Below are 20,683 nucleotides of genomic sequence, written 5' to 3'. Positions count from 1 at the left end.
ATTTTATTTATTTATTTTTTTAAAGATTTTATTTATTTATTTGACAGAGAGAGATCACAAGTAGGCAGAGAGGCAGGCAGAGAGAGAGAGGAGGAAGCAGGTTCCCTGCTGAGCAGAGAGCCCGATGCGGGACTCGATCCCAGGACCCTGAGATCATGACCTGAGCCGAAGGCAGCGGCTTAACCCACTGAGCCACCCAGGCGCCCTATAATTCAGATTTATTTAAAAAATTTATTAAGAGTCTTTTATGTGTTTTATTGATGTATGTAAATAGACTATGAAACTTTTAAAACACAACTAACAGGTGACAAATTAATGGTTTCAATTTACAACCACTTTGGAGGGAGGCAACTGACCCATATTTATCTCCCTTGTTTCTTCCCAAATGCATTTACATACGCATTATCCATCACCTACATCATTGATTCCATGTTGCCTGACACCCACTGCATCAGATACAATGTAGTCAAAGGTATATTACAGGACACCCGGGTGGTTTGTCAGTTAAGCCTCTACCCTCAGCTCAGGTCATGATCCCAGGGACTAGGATTGGTCCTGCAACAGGCTCCTTGCTCAGCAGGGAGCCTGCATCTCCCTCTGCCTGCAGCTCTCCGCCGCTGTGCGTTCTCTCTCTCTGACATTTAAATAAATGAAATCTTAAAAAAAAAAAAAGGTATATTACATATGGAATATTAAATTGGGCAACTTACCACAATCTGTCATTTCAAAATCACCATTTACGTTTCTATTGTATGCCACAACTTCTCTTGGAATGCTTTTCAACAGTACACTTCTATAAACCTATAGGTCAGAGTAGAAAAAAAGAAATGTTGAGTCACATAGAGGCACAGGTTAAGCAAAACCAAAATAAGAAGAATAAAATAGGATGCCAGTGGAAAGCTATTTGTTTGTATGGGTGATAATCAAGGGAAAAGTGTTATTTGCCCAGTAAATGGAGATTACAGCAAATATCTTTACCTAAACCATGCGATTATAGGAGTTTACCAAACAGAAGACTTGAGTTAGTAAGTAGCAACTAAATACTGATGAATAAAAGCAACTTCAAATATCTGAGCTTGTTTTTCCTTTTTAATTCCTTACATGGGAATCGTCTGGTCTCGTTAAGGCTTGTTTTCCTATTCCGATCTCATTTCCATCTCCTTTCAGATGGCCACAGGAAAATCTGTTTCCATTCCTTCCACTAAATTCCTTTCTACTTCCAATATAGCTAAAAGGCCTGATCTGTTCCCGGTCATCCTATGGGTACTGGTGTTGAGAGAATATTTAGGAAGCTCTGGCTTGGTCCATTCTGGACCCACACTAACTTCACCTTAATGATCTTTGGGAGATAATCTGGACCTCTCCAGGCTCTGCTCCTGAAGGATTTTTCTGAAGGGTCCAGAAACCCTTAGGCTATATAGGATATAACAAATGCCTGTACTGGCTCTTCTAATGTCTATATTACTATCACTGTATTTTGGGGCTTAAGTAAAGAAGTGAAACCATATGTGGGCTCTTTTAGAAAGGGGTGTGACTACCAGTACTTGAGTATGGGATATCTAAGCAGCCACAACTCTCCTCCTAAGATGGCAGATCACCAAGGCCAGAAAAGAACCAGGCTCTCTAGTGGCCAATGCCTAAAGCAGCCTAATCTTGTGTTCTTCAAGTACAGTAATTACGAATAATATGGAGATAACAGTCATTAAACACTATGTGCCAAGCCAATAAGCTAATATTTTATATTTTCATGACTGAAAGGCTGTATAGGATTTTCACCATGGCTATCACAAAAGAAAATTATCAAAAATGCTTGATACCTATTTAAAGATGAAAACATTAAGATTCTTAGTAAATGGCAAAAGAAGCTGATTTAATAAATCCTCAAATTTCACTGGATTTAAACATCATTAGGGACTCAAGTCTCATACAAAGAGAGAATATCATTTACATACTTTTCATTGGATTTTTTTTTTTTTTTTTAAATAAAATAGGCTCCATGCCCTATGTGGGGCTTGAACTCATGACCCCGAGACCAAGAGTCACATGTTCTACCGACTGAACCAGCCAGGTGCCCCTCATCAAATTTTTTGTGACAAATGTCCCCATTGTACAAATGAGCAAATGGAATAGGAGAACATGTAAGAAGTATACGCAAATATATGGATGTGTCAGAAATAGCCAATTTCCTGGCTTTTACTAAAACTGTCTTTAGAGTTTAATGGTATGCATTAAACTAAAAAATCTAAAGTATAGTAAAACTGTAAAAGAAGTTTACCTTTTGTATGACTTGTCAACAGAGAAACAGCACAAATCTATTTTTGGACAGGAGGAAAAATAATGTAACTCACATGACTATTAGCCTGGGGCTGATTCCTGTAACTTTTCATTATTTCTTGAAAAGTTCTTTCTTCTTTTGTTACCTAAGGAAAATAAATACTGCATTTATCAATTGCTCTTAGAAGAAATATGGCTCTGAACAAAAACTTCAATTACAGGTTGGCATTGAGAGCAGTCTTGCAGAAAGCCATTAACCCCAGGCCAACCCATGACTAAAAACTACTACCATTTATGATTTTTACTACCTTCAGAGTTCAGGCTTTGTGGCCTGTGGGGACTCAGCTAATAGTTTCATTAATCAAAAGCACTGATATTGTTATGGTATAACTCTACTGAAAATGCATTTCTTTTTATAAGAAGAATGATAGAAGAAAACTCAGATTTGTTGCATACCCTATAGTCTCTGATGTTATTAGCTTTTAAATTACTTACTTAAAAGTAAATTAACTACATACTAAAGGACAGAAAATATCTTGTAATGATTGCAAGAAAACTGAGCAGATATTATAGGATGAAGTTTTTAACATTTTAGGACAGATTATATAACAGAAAAGTTACAGTGGGGGCCAAAATGAAGAAAATGGATTGGTGTGTCGCGGCCAGAGCGACATGACCAGGGTCGAGAGGGTAAGAGGATGGTGAGACAAAGACGAGACATAAAGAGATGGGGACAGGAGGGACACAGTGGATGATGTCCAAGCAGTGCCAATTTTATTCAAGGCTGTGAAGCATTATATAGCTAACAGAAACAACTATAAGGAAGTATGTATTTTTAGCTGATTACTAAAGAACTTGCAACATGCACAGAAAACCCTTCAAGCTTCCCTATTATCTATTTCCCAAGGACTAATAGTAGTCCCTCTGATGCCAGTGGTCTCTCTGTCTTCAGATAACTCCTAAACCAGATGCACTAACTTCAAAGTAACTTAAGACATAGTTTATGGCCCATGCAAGGACAGCACATTCCCACAATGATTTAATGAGCAAGCCTGTTTTGCCCATTCCAGATTAGCACATGCAGGCAACCACATCAGTGAGAAAGGGCTCAGGCCCTTTCTCAAGCGCTACTCAACTTTTCACTCACGGGGTTATTAACCCTTGGGCTTCCAGGAGGCACAAGTCGGGGCCTGGTTTGGTCTCTTGACTCTAGCCCAGTCTGTGGCTGCCTACATTGGTGATCCGTAAAGGTATCCTTTCTGCCTTATTTATTATAAAGTTTACTTAAGTTATTCCTTCCCTCTGCTTCACTGAAGTCCATTAGCACTAAATCTGTTCTCTATGATGAGCAAAGCCTGAACTATGATAGTTCTCTGGAAAACACAAATGATTAGTTAATAACATTTATTAATACTTATTTTATATAGAGATTTTAAAAAGGCCTTGTGAGAGAGGAGTAAAAAAGGAGTCTGAAAACATGTTCTCTGCCTCAAAAAGCTTAAAAATTAGGTCTTAACTATGTACATGTACTAGGACTGCCAGTGTGGCCAATATGGTCCAGACCAAAGTTATAGGTGATTGTTTCAGATACATCAGAATTTTAAAAAGCAAGTAAGGTATGTTATTTTATGACTGGAAACATTCAACGCTGTAGCAACTAGAATGTAAAATGCTCTTCTGAGGTGGTGCAACAAATCCCTAGAGAGCAATGTTATAGAAGCTATTTTATGAATAACAAATTACAAATATTTAAATTATAAAATAAGAAATCCTAGGTTGCCACTTATTAATTATGTAACTTTGACAAGTTACTTTCAGCTCTAGGCCTAGGCTACCAGCCTATAACGTAATGATCATTTACTGTAAAGTACTAGATGAGAGGTATCACAGGGATGGGAGTGGAAATAGCATTGTTCACAGGAATATATGGAGAGCCACGTAGTACAAATGATCTCTAAGACCTTTTCCAATTTTATAACCAGTGTATTCTTATGATGTGGAAAAGCTGATTATTATAAAGCGAAATAGAATCCAGAGAATAGATGTAGGGGCTGGAATTTACTAATTAACAATGGTGGGCAGTGTTGGCATATAGCATTTAAGGCAAAATAATAATCAAGTGCAATAGATTTTCACTACATACTTCAAAAATGGGTAACTAGAACAAAGAGCTTCCCCCAGCTTATACATTACCTTTGCCATGATGTAAAAGGCACAAAGGAGCAGCTGATCCAAATGTCTATCTTTCATCAGATCAGGGCAGTGAACTAAAGTGAATTCAAAACACGTCCATATCTTCCTTCGTAACTCATTTGAAACATCCAATTTTAAACATAAATCACGTAAGCGTACACTTGCCAAATGATAGACCTAAGATGGAAGGTAGTATATTGATGCAAAAAAAACCAGTAAATAATTTCTCTAATTTATCTCTTATTGTGAACATGGGCTTTCAGGCCAAGATTAACAAATACCTAGGTTGTTGATAAATGTTATCTAAAATTACATACAATTTCTGTTCTATAGTACTAGTTCACTGCTATGACAGAAGACTATAGATTATTATTATTTTTTAAATATTTTTAAAAGATTTTATTTTGTCAGAGAGAGAGAAAGAGAGCGAGCAGGGGGAGTGGCAAGCAGAGGGAGAAGCAGGCTCCCTGCTGGGAAAGGAGCTAGATGTGGGACTTGATCCCAGGTCCCTGAGACCATGACCTGACCCAGAGGCAGGTGATTAACCAACAGAGGCATCCAGGCATCCCAGAAGACTGTAGATTAAAACAAAATTCTCGGGACGCCTGGGTGGCTCAGTTGGTTAAGCAGCTGCCTTCGGCTCAGGTCATGATCCCAGCGTCCTGGGATTGAGTCCCACATCGGGCTCCTTGCTCCGCAGGGAGCCTGCTTCTCCCTCTGACTCTGCCTTCCACTCTGTCTGCCTGTGCTCGATCTCGCTCGCTTTCTCTCTGACAAATAAATAAATAAAATCTTAAAAAAAAAAATGTTTAAAAACAAAATTCTCTTTAGAAAACCATTTAAAAATTCTTTTGGAAAAGATGTCTTCTATGCTGTCATCTATGTGAAGTAAGAAACACTAAAATGCAAGATTTACTTGCATCATAACCATAATGAATACATAATTTTTCAAGTGTTCAGAAATCCCCCCCCCTCACCTTTTTTTGTTTAGATAAAATTGCTAGAAAGTCTAAAATGTCAGATAATAGGGGTGCCTGGTTGGCTCAGTTGGTGGAGCATACAACTCTTGATTGTGGGGTTGTGGGTTCAAGCCCCAGGCTGGGTGTAGAGATTACTTAAAAATAGGATCACTAAAAAAAAAAAACAAACAAAAAAAAACAAAACAAAAAAAACCAATCAAGGGCTAAAATGTTTGATTTCAAGAATGAGTCAGAAAGCAAAACCCTGGGGCACCTGGGTGGCTCAGTCAGTTAAACATCTGCCATTAGCTCAGGTCATAATCCCAGGGTCCTGGGATAGAGCAGAGAGCCTGCTTCTCCCTCTTCCTCTGCCATATCCCCTGCTTGTGTGCTCTCTCTCTGTGTCAAATAAATAAATAAATTTTTTAAAAAAAGAAATTAAAAAAAAAAAAAGCGCAAAACCATTTAAGAAACTTCCTATTCTATGTTGTTTTCACAAGCATATAAATGTATTACTGAAGTAAATGAAATACCAAGTTTTTTGTTTCTGTTGTTTATAAGTACATCAGAGTAAATTCAGTTCAATGCCAAGAGCCTCTCATTTTCACAATCTTTATATGAACTGATACTAATGCAAATGACCTGAAAGTTCTGCAAGATTCTAAAATGGTTTTGAATCACCCAAGAAGAATTATGTTTTACTGTTTTAAAAACTGGTACCCTGCTGTGGTATTCCTAAATCACACTACTCTGTTTGAGCTAAGTCTTTAAATTTAAATGTTCAGGGAAAAATAATGAAAAGAGTCAGGTATCCCTTATATAAAAGTATCCCTGGCAGGAATATAATCCACAGATTAGAGTTTAAAAACAAATGTAAGCTATCCAATACACTAATCTGACAGAAAGACAAGTGGTTGACTCCAAAGCCACAACTGATTAATTTTATAGGAAACTCATTTTCTGTATCCTATCTCCTTATTTCTGGTCCAGCAGGCCAAGAGATAAAAAGAATCCATTTGGGTCAGAGCAGTGGGAAAGATGCTAGAACTTTGTATTTGTGATAGGAAATGAAATATATAGTCCTAGTTAAAAAGATTAAAAATAGGGCGCCTGGGTGGCTCAGTGGGTTAGGCCTCTGCCTTCGGCTCAGGTCATGATCCCAGAGTCCTGGGATCGAGTCCCACATCGGGCTCTCTGCTCGGCAGGGGGCCTGCTTCCTCCTCTCTCTCTCTCTCTCTGCCTACTTGTGATCTTTGTCAAATAAATAAATAAAATCTTAAAAAAAATTAAAAATAATATGTAATTAGATAATACTTGTTAAGTGTCTTTTACAGAGTTGATCCAATGAATTAAAGAAACATACTCTGGAAGTTGTCATCATCTTCTTCTTTTTCTTTTTTTAAATTTTATTTATTTATCTGACTGAGAGAGTGAGAGAGCATAAGCAGGGGGAGCAGGAGAGGGAGAAATAGGCCCTGAGCAGGGAGCCTGGTGCAGGTCTTGATCCCAGGACCCTGGGATCATGACCTAAGCCAAAGCAGATGCTTAACCATCTGACTCACCCAAGCACCCCACTGGAAGTTTTCTAACAAAAAATTCACAGAAAATTCCATTCTGGCACAGAACACCAGTATCACACTGAATTCAGCATAGATAATAGCGGCAGTTTACTCAGGGAAGGGTTATTTTGAATTCACTAGAGACATGGATAATTATGCTCTTTATAGATAAAGACATCCTATTAACTTTAAGGATAAAATTTTTCTAGCTTCTAATCTGTATCAAGTAGGCTTTATTTATTTAAAAAATTAAAAAAATTTAAATTAAAAAAAATTTAAATTAAAATAAAAATTTTTAAAAGATTTTATTTGATAGTCAGAGATCTGGCTGACTCAGTCAGTTTAACATGTGACTCCTGATCTTGGGGTTATAAATTCAAGTCCTGTGTTGGGTGTAGGATTACTTAAATAAATAAATAATTCATAACAGAGGCACCTGGTTGAGCATTTGTATTTAGCTCAGGTGTTGATTTCAGGGTCTTGGGATAGAGGTCTGCATCAGGTCCCTGCTCAGTGGGGAGTATGCTTCTCCCTTTCCCTTTCCCTCTCTTCCAACCCTGCTCATGCTCTCTCGAATAAATAAATAAAAGCTTAGAAAAAAAAATCACAAAAAAATCTATTTCATTCCTATACCACAAACAATAAACAATCCAAAAATAAAATTAAGAAAATGATTGTATTTATAGTATCATGAAAAAGAGTAAGGGGCGCCTGGGTGGCTCAGTGGGTTAAAGCCTCTGCCTTCGGCTCCGGTCATGATCCCAGGGTCCTGGGATCGATTCCCACATCGGGCTCTCTGCTCCGCGGGGAACCTGCTTCCTTCTCTCTCTCTGCCTGCCTTTCTGCCTACTTGTGATCTCTGTCTGTCAAATAAATAAATAAAATCTATAAAAAAAAAAAAAAGAATAAAATAACTTAGTAATCAACTTAACCAAGGAGGTAAAAGAGTATATATTGAAAACTGCAAAACACTGCTGAAAGAAATTAAAGATAAATAATAAAGCACTCTGTGTTAACTAAAAAACAACAAAAACAAAACAAAACAAAACAAAAAATCCAAACACAAATAAATGGAAAGACATCCCATATTCATGGACTGGAAGACTTAGTAATGGTAATAAGATGTCAACACTATTCAAAGGATTCTATAGATTCAATGCAATCCCTATCAAAATCTCCATGATGTTTTTTGCAGAAATAGAAAAATCCATCCTAGGGATGCCTGGGTGGCTTCAGACGGTTAAGTGTCTGCCTTCAGCTCAGGTCATGATTCCAGAGTCCTGCATTGGGATCCTTGCTCAGCAGGGAGCCTGCTTCTCCCTCTGCCTGCCGCTGCCCCAGCTTGTGCTTGTGTGTGCTCTTTCTCTGACAAATAAATAAATAAAAATTAAAAAAAAAAAAAAAAGAAAAGAAAAGAAAAATCCATCCTTAAAGTCATATGGAATCTCAAGGAACTCTGAATAGCCAAAATAATCCTGAAAAAGAACAAAGTTGGGAGGGCTCATATTTCCTAATTTCAAAACTTACTACAAAGTTACAGTAATCAAAACAGCATAGTACGGGACGCCTGGGTGGCTCAGTTGGTTGGGCAGCTGCCTTCGGCTCAGGTCATGATCCCAGCACCCTGGGATCGAGTCCCACATCGGGCTCCTTGCTCAGCAGGGACCCTGCTTCTCCCTCTGCCTCTGCCTGCCTCTCTGTCTGCCTGTGCTCACTCGCTCTCTCTCCCTCTATCTCTGACAAGTAAATAAATAAAATCTTAAAAAAAAAAAAAACAGCATAGTACTGGTATACAGACAGACATTAAAAGGACACTGCTTAAAAAAGAGCCCAGAAATCAGCCCTCCCATAAGTAAAATGGCTTATGAAAATGGTGCCAAGAACATTCAAAGGAGAAACAATGGTCTTTTCAACAAATGGTGTTGAGAAAATGGATGCAAAAGAATGAAGCTAGATCCTCCCCTCAGACCATATACAAAATTAACTCAAAATGGTTCAAGGAATTAAACACAAATGCTAAAACTATAAAACTCTTAGGGAGAAAAGATGGGGAAAAGCTTCATGACACTGGAACGGTCGATGATTTTTTGGATATAACACAAAAAGCAAAGACAGTAAAACAAAACACAGAGAAATTGAACTTCATTAAAGTTAGAAACTTCTGTGCATCAAAGGATACTATCAATATGGTGAAAAGGCAATCCCCGGAATGGGAGAAAACATTTGCAAATCATAAATCTGATAAGGGATTCTATCCAGAATATATAAAGGATTAACTACAGCTCAATAGCAACAACAGTAAAATTCAAGCAAAAAATGGGCAAAGGACTTAAATAAATCTTTCTCTAAGGAAGACAGATAGATGGCCAATAAGCACATGAAAAGATGCTCAACATCACTAATAATTAGGGAAATGCAAATCAAAACTATGAGATACCACTTTATTCTAATTAGCATGGCTACTATAAAAAATAACAGAAAACAGTGTTGACAAGGATGTGGAGAACTTTGAAACCCATGTATTTGTAGCAGGAATATAAAATGGAGCAGGCACTGTGGAAAATGGTATGGTAGTTTCTCAAAAAATTATATTCAGAATTATTATTCCACTTCTGGGTATAAACCAAGGGAACTGAGAGCAGACACTTGGATATTTGTACACTTATGTTCATAGCAGCATTATTCACAATAAGTAGAAACACTGTAAATGTTCATCTACAGATGAATGAATAAACAAAATGTGGTATACACATACAATGGGATATTATTCAGGCTTAAAAAGGAAGGAAATTCTGAACAATGCTACAACACGGAAGAATCTTGAAGACTTACACTAAGTGGAATAAACCTGTTTAATATAATATTATATTAGGTGCCTGGGTGGCTCAGTTGGTTAAGCAACTGCCTTAGGCTCAGGTCATGATCCTGGAGTCCCAGGATCGAGTCCCACATCGGAGTCCCAGCTCCACAGGGAGTCTGCTTCTTCCTCTGACCTTCTCTTCTGTCATGCTCTTTCTCACTCTCTCTCTCAAATAAATAAAAAATTAAAATAAAATATTAAATATTTTTAAAAATATTACATTAATAATTATATTAATAAACTTACCATATTAACATAAATATTATTTGAGTCTACTTGTATGAGGTACCTAGAGTAGTCAAATTCATTGAGACAGAAAGTAGAATGGTGGTTACTAGGAGCTGGTGGTGGGAAGAGGAATGGGGAATTATTTTAAGTGGAGGAGATTTTCAGTGTAGGAAGATGAAAAAGTTCTGGAGCTGGATGATGGTGAAAGCTGCACAACAATGTGAATGTACTTAATGATACTTCACTGTACACTAAAATATGGTTAAATATGGTTAAAATGGTAAATTTTATGTATATTTTACCACACAAAAAAGGAGACTAAAGCTGCTGTTACTCAATCTTTCTTGCACTGATTAAATGAGATCATTTTATTTTTATTTACTTTTTATTTATTTTTTAAAAAGATTTTATTTATTTGACAGACAGAGATCACAATTAGGCAGAGAGGCAGGCAGAGAGAGAGAGGAGGAAGGAGGCTCCCCACTGAGCAGAGAGCCCGATGTGGAGCTTGATCCCAGGACCCTGAGATCATGACCTGAGCCGAAGGCAGAGGCTTTAACCCATTAAGCCACCCAGGCGCCCCTTTATTTACTTTTTAAAAAGATTTTATCTATTTATTTGACAGAGAAAGAGCACAAACAAGCAGGGGAGCAGTAGAGGGAGAAAAGCAAGACCTCCACTGAGCAGGAAACCCGAGGTGGGGCTCAATCTTAGGACTCTGGGGTCATGACCTGAGCCGAAGGCAGATATTTAACTGACTTAACCAGCCAGGCGCCCCTTAAAATATTTTATTTTGAAATAATCGCTATATCCAGTATAGGGCATGAACTTACAACCCTGTGATCAAGCGTCCCAGGTTCCACTGAGCCAGCCACACACCCCAAATGAGATATTTTGGATGCCATAAAATCACATACCTTTCTATAAAACAGTGCTAAAGACCCAGTTCTCTTTGGTTTGCTTATTCCAGTTGGATGTGCCTCTTGCACTTTAGTCAGATGGGTCTGTTTCGGAGAAGCACCAATTAATGACTGAGCAGTAAGTGATACAGGACTCTCGACTTTGGACTCCTGAGCTGTGTTCATGGAAATTGGTATCAGTGTGATCTCTCCAGCATCATTTGCGATACCTAAATGTATAAGCAAGAGTTTTCAGTTTTAGAAATAAGCAGCATGTGTTCCAGAAAGGTTGTCAATTATATCTATCAATCTATCTATGTGTATAAGCATAGGAATAGGTTAGAAAAGGAGATGAAAGCCACAAAAATAGTAATTCTAGGTTACAGCACTCTTGTTTTCTATTTCTGCTCTGAAACAATATTGTTTTTCTTTTGAACTTTTGAGTTCTCTTTTTTTTTTTTTTAAAGATTTTATTTATTTGACAGAGAGAGATCACAAGTAGGCAGAGAGGCAGGCAGAGTGAGCAGGGGGCGGGGGTGGGGGGAAACAGGGGTGGGGGAAAGCAGGCTCACCGCTGAGCAGAGAGCCTGATGCAGGGCTCGATCCCAGGACCCTGGGATCATAACCTGAGTCAAAGGCAGAGGCTTTAACCCACTGAGCCACCCAGGCGCCCCAAGGGTTGTATATTTAAAAAATGTTAAAACTCAATAAAGTGTAAGTTCAAAACGAAACAAAAGGTAGCGCACAGAGGATTTTTATGGCAGCAAAACTATTCTGTACAATACTATAATGGTGGCTATGTGTCATTAAACATAGAAACTACAGAATGTATAATAGCGAGAGTAAACCATAATGTAAACTATGGACTTGAGGTGATAAGGATGTGTCAATGTAAGTTCATCATATACCATTCTGGTGCAGGATGGTGATGGTGATGAAAGCTTGTGTGTGTGTGTGTGTGGCAATGTGTGTATGGGAAATCTCTATACTTCAACTCAATTTTGCTTTGAACCTAAAACTGCTCTAAAATGATGAATTTTAAAAAACAGTATAGGTTCAAAAGAAACTGGATTAAAAAATGCCATGTGATCCAATCCAGCAAGACAAATCTTAATCAACTAATTCAGAAAAAATAGAAAATAAATGCATTAAAATGTTACCGTGCAAAGGGATTGTAACTTTATGTCCCGTTGTTCCTGTGACTATGGCTGTGGCCATAGTTAGAAGACTCTGCCCAGGGGAAATTGATATATTTTCAGTAGTAAGGCTTGAAGAAGGGGCAATTTTCAATTTTGTTCCTTCGGTTATAATCCTGTCCATAAGTATTTCCTTTGGCGGGTCTTCCCCAAAAAGTCTTCTCTTGGCACTCCCTGCAGCAGGAGAACTGTAGCGTTCATGGACAGAAATTGGAGACAATGGTTGCATATCTAATAGAGAGAAAAATAAATTTTAAAACAGTTTGATACATATTCTAAAATAATAAATCAGGTTCATTCATTCAACAAATAGAGACTTTGAGTTACTATGTTAAGCCCTAGGGATTCAGCAGTAAATAACATGGCTTCTGTCTTCATGGAATATAGTCTAGTTAAAGAGGCATGAAAAATGCCATTACATGTGAAAATTATGATGGCTCATTTTCTTGGTTTCTTGAACCTCTGCCTACTATTAAAGGAGCAAAACATTAAGGGTATAGTAGAAGCTAAAAGGTAGAATGAGGTGACCAGTAAATTAAAATAGTCCAATTAGCTCCTATCTCCCAGTTTTACCTAGTAAATAACATCTAAGAAGAAGGTGAATCAGTAATTTGGTTCACAGTTTGTCTCCTCCCACACGCCCATACTTAAGCAGTTTAAGGTACTATGGCTTTCTGATTTAGAAGATACACAGTCATCTTTTATGAGTCCTCTAGAAGATAAAGATAAGTAAAGGTGATATGATTCTGTTTAGCTTGCCTTAATCTGAGGGTTGGCAGTAGTATGTTGATCAAAAAGAAAGTTATAGTTTATATCTATTTTCAGTGCTCTTTCCACAGGAGAAACCTTCCCTTTCTACCAGGTGCAAAGGTTCTCCTAGAACCACAGAACCCTATATCTTTTTCTATAATCCTTACTTTCCCCAACCCATTGTTTCTTTACAGGAATACGATATGCTTTTATTTTTTTGAGAGATAGCAAGAGAGCATGTGCCAGAGAGAGAAAGCCAGTGAGCAAGCATGGGCACATGGGGTGGGGAGGAGCAAAAGGACAGGGAGAGGGAGAAGGAGAATCCCAAGCGAGTTCCATGCCTAGCACAGAACAGAAGCAGGGCTCAATCTCACGACCCAGAGATCATGACCAGAGCCAAAATTCAAGAGTCAGACACTTAACCAACTAAGCCAGCCAGGTGCCTCTTTATTTTTTATTTTATTTTATTTTTTTTTTAAAAGATTTTATTTATTTATTTGACAGACAGAGATCACAGGTAGGCAGAGAGGCAGGCAGAGAGAGAGAGGAGGAAGCAGGCTCCCCGCCGAGGAGAAAGCCCAACACTCTGCCCTTTTCCTCCTCCCCCAGCTCAGGCTTGCTCTCTAATAAATAAATAAAATGATTTTTTAAAAAAGATTTTTGTTTATTTATTTGATGGAGAGATCACAAGTAGGCAGAGAGGGAGGGAGAGAGAAAGGGGGAAGCAGCCTCCCTGCTGAGCAGAGAGCCCAACTTGGGGCTTGATCCCAAGACCCTGAGATCATGACCTGAGCCAAAAGCAGAGGTTTAACTCAATGAGCCTGCCAGGAGCCCCAATAAATAAAATCTTAAAAAAAAAAAAAAAAAAGAAAAGAAAAGCTGTATGTTGGGGTACCTGGGTGGCTCAGTTGAGGATCCTACTCTTGATTTGGTTCAGGTCATGAGCTCAAGCCCTGTGTTGGGCTTCAGGCTCAGTGTGGTACCTGTTTGAGATTCTTTCTCTCTCTCTCTCTCTCTCTGTGTCCCTCCCCCTTACACAAATAAAATCCCAGAAAAAGAAAAGTTATGTGTTTATTAAAAGGCTAAAATACTCTTTCCACAATTAACATGGCAATTTAAAATATAGAAATTAAAAATCAGAGAAACAGGGCTGTGAGATAGAGCCCCAGATCCTGCTCTGTGCTGCCTGAGGTTCTCTCTCTCCCTCTTCCCCTGCCCCTCCAATGCCCTCCCCACTCTCTCTCTTTCTTTAAAAAAAAAAAAAAAAGAGTAAAAATCTTATTACTTTGGTATAAGAAACTATACAATGGGCCACAAAAGGGTATTGGCAGAAGTCCCTTCTTATTTTTTCATTAAAAAAATTATTTTTTAAAGTTTTCATTTATTTATTCATTTATATTATTCATTTATTTATTAGAGAGAGAGTGAGGGTATGAATGGCTGGAGGAGCAGAGGGAGAGGGACAAGCAGATTCTATGCTGAGCGTGGAGCCTGATGTGGGGCTTTATCTCAGGACCCCAAGATCATGACTTGAGCTGAAACCAAGACTCAGATGTTCAACTGACTGAGCCACCCAGGTGCCCCTTAAATTTTTTTTTTTTGAAGATTTAATTTACTTATATGAGAGAGAGAGAGCAAGAGCACCCAAGCAGGGGGAGCAGCAGGCAGAGGGAGAGGGAGAAGGAGAAGCAGGCTCCCTACTGAGTAAGGAGCCCAATGCGGGGCTTGATCCCAGGACTCTGGGATCGTGACCTGACTGATTTAATTCTTTTTATAAGCTCCCTTTTAAATCCTGATGAAGAAATTAGATTTCATAATAATATATGAGCAAGACTTGATATCTTCTCGGAGAAAATTATCTTTGTTATTTTGTTCAGTTTTCCCCATGTAGAACCTACCCCTTCGAAGACTCCCACTGTCAATCCGAACTTCTTTGACTCTTGGATGTATTAGAGGAGACATAGGCATCATGGGAAGATGTCCCTGTACATTTCCCCCATTTCCTGTTTCAAAGTTATTTGGGAATATAACCTGTGAAAAACAAAAACCTTCTGCTTTACATATTGATATACCCACTAATGAAAACCACGAAAAATGAGAAAAAAGTCTTTTTAACTACTTTAAATGTTTTATTTCTTCTCTTTCTTGTTCACAAAATAGAACAACTTGCATTAAGTGCTCAATAGTTAATGCTGTTAAATATATTTCAATCTTATAATTGATCTACTGAAGTTTACTGACTACTTCTAGAAGCAAACTGATTAGGTAGGTACTATTTCCACTTAAGGATAAGAAAATAGAGGCTTGGGCGCCTGGGTGGCTCAGTTGGTTAAGTGACTGCCTTCAGCTCAGATCATGATCCCAGAGTCCCAGAATCACATTTGGCATCAGACTCCTGCTCAGCGGGGAGTCTGTGTCTCCCTCCGCAACCCCCATGCTCATGCTCTTTTTCTCTCTCTCTCTCTCTGTCACTCTCTCTCAAATAAATAAAATCTTAAAAAAAAAAAAAACAAAAAATGAACAGGCTCAAAATAGGAAATTTGCCCAAGGACGCACTACTATTAAATAATAGAGTAAGGGCTTCAACCCAAATCCTCTTTCTTCAAGTTCAGAGAGATTTTTTTTTTCACTTTCCCAAGGGATTCTACAATGAAGATATTGATGAATACTGAAGATTGCCCAGTTAATCCCAATTTGCTACAAAAGTCCAAAGATGCACGGGAGAGAGATTTCAAGAAATCATCTTCTTGGGGTGCTTGGGTGGCTCAGTTGTTAAGCCTCTGCCTTTGGCTTGGGTCATGATCCCAGTATCCTGGGATCAAGCCCCATGTGGGGTCCCCTGCTCAGTGGGAGGCCTGTTTTCTCCCTCTCCCATTCCCTCTGCTTGTGTTCCTTCTCTTGCTGTGTCTCTGTCAAATAAATAAATAAAATCTTAAAAAATAAAAATCATCTCCTTTTTAATTCTTTCTGCTCTTGGATAGTCCTTCCAGTAGTTTGGAATTAGAGAAAAATTCTCAGGTTTCATGCAGTATAAGAAGACACAGAAAAGCAAATAAGGATGAAAAGACAGTTACCAAAGAGCAACACAGGGGCGCCTGGGTGGCTCAGTGGGTTAAACAGGTCACAATCTCAGGGTCCTGAGATTGAGCCCTGTGTCGGGTTCTCTGCTCAGTAGGGAGCCTGCTTCTCTCTCTCTGCCCACCTCTCTGCCTACTTGTGATCTCTGTCAAAAAAAAAAAAAAGCAACGGAGAGGTAAAGGGGAAAAAACTCAATTTCTCACCTAACATTAAACTGAAATGTATCACTTGTATTCGTGACTTCTGATTTTTTTCAATTTTAACTACTACTAACCAAAAAAAATTTGTTTTTTTTAAGATTTTATTTATTTGACAGAGAGAGATCACAAGTGGGCAGAGAGGCAAGCAGAGAGAGAGAGAGAGAGGAGGAAGCAGCCTCCCTGCGGAGCAGAGAGCCCGATGTGGGACTTGATCCCAGGACCCTGAGATCACGACCTGAGCTGAAGGCAGAGGCTTAACCCACTGAGCCACCCAGGTGCCCCCCAAAATGTTTTTTAGACAGAAATTCCAAAAGCTAAAAATGATAAGATTAATGGGCTTCTTGGATAAGATTTCAAAAGTACCAACAATAAAAGAAAAAATATAGGACATCATCAAAATTAAAAGTTGTAGTTGTATTTACAATACATAAAGGACTCCTCTATAATTCAGTAATAAAAATAACCCAATTAAAAAATAGGCAATGGGGGGCACCTGGGTGGCTCAGTGGGTTAAAGCCTCTGCTTTCGGCTCAGATCATGATCCCAGGGTCCTGGGATCGAGCCCTGCATCGGGTTCTCTGCTCCGCAGTGAACCTGCTTCCTCCTCTCTCTCTGCCTGCCTCTCTGCCTACTTGTGAGCTCTCTCTCTGTCAAATAAATAAATAAAATCTTAAAAAAAAAAAAAGGCAATGGATTTGGATAGATATTACTCCAAAGAAAAGACACTGAGCATCATTAGCCATCAGGGAAATGTAAATAGAAATCACAATGAGCTATTACTTCATGCCTACTAATGGCTAGAATAACAAAGATAAGGGGGGAAAGTTAGGGGGAAAAATAAAGGTAAGTGTTAGAGAAAATATGAAGAAATTGGAATCTTCATACACTGATGGTGGAAATGTTAAATGGTGCAGCCACTTTGAGAAGAGTCTGACAGTTCCCCCAAACTGGAGTTAAACAGTTATTACATGACCCAGTAATTCCATTCTTAGATATATACCCCCCACAAATAAGAACCTATGTCCATACAAAACTTGTGCATGTATGTTCACAGCAGCATTATTCACAGAAGCCAAAGGCTGAAACAACCCAAATGTCTATTGGTTAATAAACGGAGGAATGAAATGATATATCCATGCAATGGAATATTAAGCCACAAAAAGAAATGAAGTGCTAATATATCCTATAACATGGATGAATCTTGAAAACATTATGCTAAGTGAAAGAAGCCAGTCACAAAGGACACATATTATATGATTCCACATATATGAAATGTACAGAATAGATAAATCAATAAAGATGGAAAGTAGATCACTGGTTGCTTAGGACTAGGGAGAGGAAGGGGGATAAGAAAGTGACAGCTAATAGGTACAGTTACTTGTTGAGGTGATGGCTGCACCTATATATGCATGTACTAAACACTAAATTGTATGTTTTTAAAATTATTTATTTTTTGGGAGAGAGGCTGCATGCAAATGGGTGGAGAGAGAAAGAATCTCCAGCAGACTCCCCACTGAGCAGGACACTGAGATCATGATGTGGGCTGAAATCAAGAGCTGGACACTTAACTAACTGAGCTACCCAAGCACACCTTGTTTGGGTTTTTTTGTTTTGTTTTGAAGTAATGTCCACACCCAACGTGGGGCCCAAACTCACTACCCCAAGAACAAGAGCTTCATGCTCTACCGACTATGCCAGGCAGAGGCCCCTAAATTGTATACTTTAAATGGATGAATTGTATGGTATGTGATTTATATCTCAATACGGCTGTTATTTTATTTATTTATTCTTTTTACAGCTGTTATTTTTTAAATGATTATCACCCTTGCCCTGACTCTGATTATCACTCTTGCCCTGACTCACTTCTTCACAGGTAGGAACCTTGTTTGCTGAAGCCTGGAGAGCCTCCCACAGTGCAGAGTCATGACTCCATGCTAAACTCTCTAATATCTGTTCTTCTATGCTGTTCAGGTGTTTCACCATATCCCTGGAGAGTCCCTCCTCTGATCGGATCACCACCTCAATAACCTGGTAAAGAGAAAATTGAAAAGGTAATATAGTCTCAGTCATTAGTATACTGGGCTTGCATGTATGACTAGCTTTGGTCTTATGATGACACAGAACCAATGATACCATTGAACCATGATTCAATGGCTTATTAATGTCTTTTAATTTACAAAGGAGTTCTGAAGTTCTTCAAAATACTTTCACATACATTTCTGCTTCTTATGCTTTTTGTGTACATGGAAAAATAAGGCAATTATCGGTAGAAACTGGTCAACAGCTCAGTAGTGGTAGAACTCAGGTCTTGGGTTCCACTTCCTATGCTATTTTGAATTTACTGCTCATTCTCAGACTATTTTTCCCAATAGCTCAAAGAACAGAATGAATAACGTATTAAAAATAACATATATAACATATTTATATTATATATTACATATTTATATATAACATGTAACTTAAATAAAATATTTAAAATAACATATTAAAATGCTTATATAATTCCATTTTAATAAGAGTAAATCCTAGAACAAACTCTGTAAGTATATACACAAAAGCGTTAAGTGAGGGGTGCCTGCGTGGCTCAGTCATTAAGTGTCTGCCTTCGGCTCAGGTCATGATCCCAGGACCTGGGATTGAGCCCCGCATCAGGCTCCCTGCTCAGTGGAGAGCCTGCTTCTCCCTCTCCTACTCCCTCTGCTTGTATTTCCCTTCTCGCTGTGTCTCTATCAAATGATACTTTAAAAAAAAAAGTATTAAGTGATTATTATTTATAATTAGGATTATAATGTATGGTTTTAATATTTATGTTTATATATCTTCTTGTTTTTCTTCAAGGAGAATGTATTATTTATGTGGTTAAAAAGCAAAGGCATTTAACTTTTTTTTTTTTAAGAATTTATTTATTTGACAGAGAGATCACAAGTAGGCAAACGGGCAGGCACAGAGAGAGAGAGGAAGAGACAGGCTCCCCGCAGAGCAAAGAGCCTGATGCGGGACTCGATCCCAGGATATGAAATCATGACCTGAGCCAAAGCCAGAGGCCCAATCCACTGAGCCACCCAGGCGCTAGGCATTTAACTTTTTGAATGAATAAAATATGTTACAGGGGCGCCTGGGTGGCTCAGTTGCTTAAGCGTTGCCTTCTGCTCAGGTCATGATCCCAGGGTTCTGGGATCAAGCACCGCACTGGGCTCCCTGCTCAATGGAGAGCCTGCTTCTCCCTCTCCCTCTGCCTGCTGCTCTGCCTACTTGTGCTCTCTCTCTATCGCTCTGTCAAATAAATAAATAAATCTTTTAAAAAAAAATGCATGTTACAAATAAAAATGAGTTGCTATCAGATAAGGTCAAAAACAACATTGTCCTAAATAAAATTACCTTAAAAGAAAAATGTGAAAAGAAAAGAAAAGAAAAATGTGAAAATACACATCAACATTGAAGCAAATATATAGAAGCAATTTTCCTTAAGTCACTAAAAAAATATTTAAACCCCACTCAGTCAGCAATTCAAATGGGTAAGCTTTCCAATGATCTGCATTTTCCATAACTTTAGGCATATCTTAGGTATAAAAATTTAACTCTTGAAACTAACCTTCCTATCAATACTTTGAAAGTAGCACAGATGACAAAATATTAACTAAATCATACCAATAAGAATAATAGTGGCACCAGTCTTAAATTAGGACACTAGGTAACATTAAGTGTTACTGTAGCTCTCATCTCACCTTATAAAAATAAAATGGTTGTAAATTGAGAACTTCAATAATCCAGGGGAAAGTACGAGGTGAGCTATAGGCAAAGAGCACAATTTCCAAACAACAGGCCATCAAGGAACGATGAAATATATCCTGCTCTAAAAGAACCTTGGAGAACAGAAAAAACAGTTTAGTATTTCTCAGCAATTTCAGCCTTTGCCATTCTATAAAGATGACTATAGAAACAAGATAAAATAATCTCTGTACATTATATTATACCAGATTATCAAAGATAAAAACATGAGTTCTCAAACTGATAGAGTTTTCTTAAAAAATATAATCTTGCTCAATGGTAGATCTTATATTTAAATGAGGCATACACAACAATCTGCTTTGAAGTAATAAAACAGTCAATATTCCCATCAAGTGGAAGCATCAGGATTAGTTCAATTTTTTTTCCCCTTTAGTTCCATTTGTTTAAATACCAGTTTTAGGACAACTGTTTCATCAACATAAAAAAAATTTTTTTTAATGATTTTATTTATTTACTTGACAGACAAGAGATCACAAGTAGGCAGAGAGGCAGGCAGAGAGAGAGGAGGAAGCAGGCTCCCTGCGGAGCAGAGAGCCCGACTCGGGGCTTGATCCCAGGACCTTGGGATCATGACTTGAGCCGAAGGCAGAGCTTTTAACCCACTGAGCCACCCAGGCACACCAACATAAAAATTTGTAAATCAAAACAATAAAATCAAAGGTATAATGTCACAGCTAAGACTTTTTAAAAGTTCAGAG

General features: G+C 38.2%; 1 protein-coding gene across 2 annotated transcripts in view; it reads right to left on the bottom strand.

Moving 5' to 3' along the window:
• RBL1 (RB transcriptional corepressor like 1) overlaps positions 1–20,683 on the bottom strand; it is a 78,337-nt gene that overhangs the window by 13,796 nt on the left and 43,858 nt on the right. For both annotated transcript variants that reach the window (XM_059133278.1, XM_059133279.1), the window contains 8 exons: positions 19,922–20,059; positions 18,060–18,224; positions 14,817–14,949; positions 12,133–12,399; positions 10,991–11,202; positions 4,468–4,644; positions 2,349–2,420; positions 711–801 (listed from right to left, as the gene is read on the bottom strand). In XM_059133278.1, the coding sequence (XP_058989261.1) occupies positions 711–801; positions 2,349–2,420; positions 4,468–4,644; positions 10,991–11,202; positions 12,133–12,399; positions 14,817–14,949; positions 18,060–18,224; positions 19,922–20,059 (1,255 nt within the window). The remainder of the gene's footprint in view (positions 1–710; positions 802–2,348; positions 2,421–4,467; positions 4,645–10,990; positions 11,203–12,132; positions 12,400–14,816; positions 14,950–18,059; positions 18,225–19,921; positions 20,060–20,683) is intronic.

The sequence above is a fragment of the Mustela lutreola genome, chromosome 9 (genome assembly GCF_030435805.1).
Source record: "Mustela lutreola isolate mMusLut2 chromosome 9, mMusLut2.pri, whole genome shotgun sequence".
Taxonomy (NCBI): Eukaryota; Metazoa; Chordata; class Mammalia; order Carnivora; family Mustelidae; genus Mustela; species Mustela lutreola.
This window is presented reverse-complemented; position numbering and strand designations above follow the sequence as displayed.